At 52.1% G+C, this 4,787-nt stretch overlaps 1 protein-coding gene across 1 annotated transcript; it reads right to left on the bottom strand.

Annotated features, from left to right (window-relative positions):
* Nucleotides 1-369: 369 nt before the first annotated feature.
* Nucleotides 370-4,561, bottom strand: SMIM12 (small integral membrane protein 12). Its single transcript, XM_046660002.1, has 2 exons — nt 4,435-4,561; nt 370-1,317 (listed from the first exon to the last, which is right to left on the bottom strand). The coding sequence occupies exon 2, from the start codon at nt 1,310-1,312 to the stop codon at nt 1,034-1,036; it is 279 nt and encodes a 92-aa protein (XP_046515958.1). The 5' UTR covers nt 1,313-1,317; nt 4,435-4,561; the 3' UTR covers nt 370-1,033.
* Nucleotides 4,562-4,787: the final 226 nt, after the last annotated feature.

Genomic DNA, 4,787 nt, shown 5'->3' with positions numbered 1-4,787 from the left:
GCACTAGAGCCCTGGGACTGTGGGAGCCCTTTTTTTAAAATCCCTACTGAATGTTCTCTAAGGGACATCTATTATTGTTAGAGGGGAACGTGTGTGTGAAACCGGCAATTTTGATAATAATCGTTAAGCCCCCAGGTCTCCTCTAATTCAGACTCTGAGAGGTGCTATAAGCCTCTCGCGATCATGATAAAAGTGCTCTTGGGATCCTGCGCCTCCAGGATTCAGTGCACCCACAGGACTGAAGCAAAGCCTCCAGGCCCCGGAGCCTGGAGGTGAAGGCGATGTCACCCCACCCTGAAACACCTGCTCCTGCACAACTCCTACGGAGACCCCAAACACCATGTGGAAGACAGCATTAGATCAACACGGTTCTCAGATGCCACTTTAATCACGTTTTGCGCTACATAGTGATGGGGTGGCTGGAAGATGGCGATTGTTTTCAAGCAAATTCACCTGCCCGGAGGTGAACAGCCTGGGCTTCCAAAAACAGAAAAACGCTTTCCCTCCCCAAGGAATCCCCCTCCTGAGCTGACGGGACAGGATTTCAGGAAGAATGAGCGCAAAGGACAGGAAAAACTAGTGAGGGAGCTAGGTCGACTTGTGAATTCTTCCCAGCGCAAACTGGCACAAGACACGTAGGTGTCCCTCCCAAAGGCAACACCCCAACCCCAGCCACTCCCACTTGAGGCCGAACCGCCTCCCCACGGAGACCGAGAGCGAAACGTTCATTTCTTCACACCGTTCCCAGCAGAGCAGTCACAAGTGCAGAAGCCTGAGCGGTTGTGGCCACCATCCAGCAGACGCAGCGTTGAGGCCAGAAGCCTCAAGAGTCTTCCTCTTCACGGGCCCTCAGCTGCCACTGTGCCTGCCTAAACACAGCAGAGCAGCCAGTACGTGTGTGGCTGGGTGGCGGGTGCAGTAGGGGCCAGAATAAGCAACAGAGCAAATCAGATGTGGGTTCTGGGGCTGGGTTGACATGGTGGCAGGACTAGTCATGGCCCACGCAAGGACCCACAGGGCCCTGCGTCCTCCATTAATTCTTCTCGGGGCGGTTTCTGTTCAGGACGGCTTTAGGGGCAAATTCCAGCTTGTCCTTAAGGCTCACCACTTGGGTGTGGTCCTTGCCCAGCAGCTCATCCAGCTTGCGGTCCTCCCGGCGCTCTGAGATGCTCTTCTCCTCCTCCACAGGCTGGGGTTCCTTTCCCCTGATGAACCATTCCAGGTGGTAGCCCACGGCCCCGACCACAAAGGCAACAGGAAATGTGACATAAGGAGCATAGGTACGCACCACGGTCCAAAGCACAGGCCACATGACATCTGCAGAAGAGCACAGGCAGCATCAGAGAGAAACTAGCACCTCCTGCCCACCAAATACGGACAACCCACTAGGGCTCTCCACTTCTCAGGTGGCCCGGCACAATTCACTGAGCATCCACCCTAAGGAGAGTAATGCAAGGGGGAACCTGGCTTCATGCAGCAGTTGGGTTCCTGAAACGATCTAGGAAATTGTGAAAGATTCAACTGTTAGGGCAGGGAGGGAGAATTGCTATTATATGTACTAGACTCTTTGACATTTATGCAAATTATGCAAGCATGTATGGCAGTGTTCCCCACGAGGGGACCTCTGAGCCTTACCTAAGAAAGCTTCAAGCCAATGGAGACCCCAGGCCCCCGTGCCTGTTTGCCAACATCTCAAGAACGGGAAAGAGCCTTTCTCCGTTCTACACAACTTCTCCATGAGCACAGCCAGCCGCTCTCTCCCCATCACACACAATCCCATTATGAGTCTCCTGGCTGCAGGACAACGAGCAGTAGCTCCTTCGCCTCACATAAAGAATAAGGAGCACATTTACGCAGCCAAAATCCTAATCCACTACCCAAGCATTCTGGATTTTAGGTAAATAAATAGATAATTTTTCTTTCCTATTCTGAACTTGATTTTTCTAGCAGTGACACAAATCTATACTTTACAAATCTGCTGGCCAAACTCCTTTCAAAATACACACTCTTCAATTAAACCCATATCCTCACGTTTGCATAATAAGCTCCTAAAAATGTCACCAACCCATTATGCATACTTTGGACATATGAGGACTTGGAAATTCTCCGTAAAAAAAACCACTGTACTGGGGCCGGCCCAGTAGCATTGTGGTTAAGTTTGTATGCTTTGTTTCAGCAGCCCAGGGTTCCCGGGTTTGGATCCCAGGGGCCGGCGAACACACTGCTCGTCAAGCCACGCTGTGGCAGCATCCCACGTACAAAACAGAGGAAGATTAGCACAGATGTTAGCTCAGAGACAGTCTGCCTCAAGCAAAACAGAGGAGAATTGGCAACAGATTTTAGCTCAGGGCCAATCTTCCTCACCAAAAACCAAAAAACCACTGTACAAGCCACGGCAGAAAAAAAAGAAGTGGAATGGCCCCAGGGCCTCCTGAAATGAAGTAAGACAACACCAAAGTAATGTAAAAACACACAAACTGGGTCACTCTAATAGCCATTTAGTCTCAAATGATTATTACCACTATTAACAATTATCAAAGATTATTCACAATGATCATAATAATGATAGCTACCATTTATTGAGTACTTATTATGTGCCAGACTTGGGGCTAAGCACTTTATAAACACTATCTCCTTTAATCCTCATGTCCACGCTATGAGGTAGATGGCATTATCAAAGGGTTAATTAAGTAGCTTGCCCAAAAGTCTCAACTAAAAGATCATTCCATTTGTGCCCTGGTAGGTATTTCTCCAACTTGGCTATGTCCGGTCTAACGTGAACAGTGGAAACCTTACCAAAGACTGAGATGACGCTCTCCGTCTCTTTGGTTCCAGTTCTCTTTGGAGGAATCCCAGCATTTTGTGGACCCAAGAAAGACTATAACGGACCATCATCAGGGAAAGTACTGCAGCAGCTCCAAGATTCCCCTCCCAGCCTTTCGTCTTAACACCAGGCACTACGCTGGACAATTCATACACTGGTCATCAACTGATCTTCACAACATCTCTGGCCCAGATTTTTATCTGAGGCCACAAAGGCTCAGGGACACTGCGTCAACTTGCCCGAGATCACCAGAAGCGATGGAGTCACTGATTTTGAACCCAGGTTCTCCAACTTCAACGCCTGTGTTCTCTCTAGTGGAAAGAACACACTGCAGATAGATGTATGGTTTCTGTCCAAATCCTGGACTTGAGGAGAGCTTCCTGCAATTTTTTTCCCCATCCACTTGGCATTTCACTACCTAGAAGAGCTTCCCTTTTAGCAAACTCTAAAATTATTTTCAGAGATTTATGAAATTATAAGATTTGGAAGTTGTTTAAAAGCACCCCCTAAGAATCACTAACCTACTACTTCTCCATTTTCTTTCCTTTTAGGCAAGTTCTCTCTTTATAAGCAAACACTTTCCCTAAACAGCAACTCTCCACTAAGATTTCCAGTTTGTCTTAAAACATTATGAAGCACGAGTCCACAACTACTATTATCTCTCATATGCAGCACAAGGTCTCTCTCTGTCGCCCTGCTCACATTCTAATCTTTCCCAAAAAAGTCAATTCATTTAGTCAACACTTACAACCACTTTCTCTGTGTCAGCCATTGTGCTGGCCTACCCCACCAGTCTGCGTTTCTCAAAACGCTTGAAGCTCCAAGAGGGCAAAGACCATGTTTGTTCGGCCCCACTGTGCCCTATCCATCCCTCTCCTCCTCCACTCCACCTGGCAAAAAATGCTCCAAAAGTTTGTTGAATGACTGACTGACAGCTCAAGCAACGTACTAGTGTAAAGCCACAGCAGTCATTCACCCAGCCGCCCTCAACAGGCGGCAGCAGGTGCCTTAGCTGATTACGAGAAGCCGGATAGTCTAACACGTCATCCGCAGGGCATCAAAAAGAAAGAGGCAAACGTGTCTGGCAAATACCGTGAGGCATATTTCCAGCCCGGCATGGAGGGGGCCTGAGAGTCCGGTAAAGGTCAACTGAGTTGCCGGGAAACCTGCCCTGGTACCGGGCCCTGGGGCCCAACGAGACCCGAAGCCGCAGCCCGAAACTGGCGAAGAGGACAGAGAAGATCTGAGCCGGGGGAGAATTAACCCTGACCGTCACTCAGCCCGGGGCAGGGATGGGAGCGCACGTGAGGGCAGGGTCCACGTACCTACCCTTCTCCCTCCTCGGGGCTCCCGCTCCCCCGCCCTATCCCACCACGCTCACGGGCACGCCTGCGTCCGTCCTCACCCACGTGCCCGACGCCGAGAAGCCCTCGCCGCAGAGGGTCCCCGAGCTCCGGGAAGAGAGGGACCCGTCAGGCAAGGCCGGAGCGGACACTCGCGATGACCCCTCCCCCTACTCAGAGGTCACGGCCCGGAGCCGTCACCATGGCAGTGGGCAGCTCCGGCAGCCGCCCGGGGCGAGGGAATGCCCGCCGGGACCGCGTGCTCACCTGCGCCGCGGCCAGCGGTCCTCGGTCCGTTCCCCGCCCTCCACCCGCCGCCGGGAGCACCGATGTCGCCACTCCCAGCGGCCCGCGGGCCTCGCCCCGGGGCCCCGCCCCCCGGCCGCCGGCTCCCTCGGAGCGCAGGGATTGGCTGAGCTCCAGCCAAAGGCCTGGAGGAAGCGAGGCGACCGCAGCCCGGCCCCGCCTCGCGGAGATGGTACAGCGCCCCCTAGTGGCCAGGAGGTTTACCAGTGACGTCCCCCCGTGCTTTTTCTCGCGGGGAGAGTGAAAGGTCGGTCAAGCATGGGTTTATTCAACTGATGTTTATTAGGCGTCTTCTAAGACCTAGGTCTGGGCGC

The sequence above is a fragment of the Equus quagga genome, chromosome 5, assembly GCF_021613505.1.
Source record: "Equus quagga isolate Etosha38 chromosome 5, UCLA_HA_Equagga_1.0, whole genome shotgun sequence".
NCBI classification, from domain to species: Eukaryota; Metazoa; Chordata; class Mammalia; order Perissodactyla; family Equidae; genus Equus; species Equus quagga.
Note: the sequence above shows the minus strand (reverse complement) of the source record. Positions and strands in the feature narration are given on the sequence as shown.

Coding starts and splice junctions, on each gene's coding strand:
- SMIM12 (XM_046660002.1), bottom strand. CDS start 1,312: ATGTGGCCTGTGCTTTGGACCGTGGTGCGTACCTATGCTCCTTATGTC.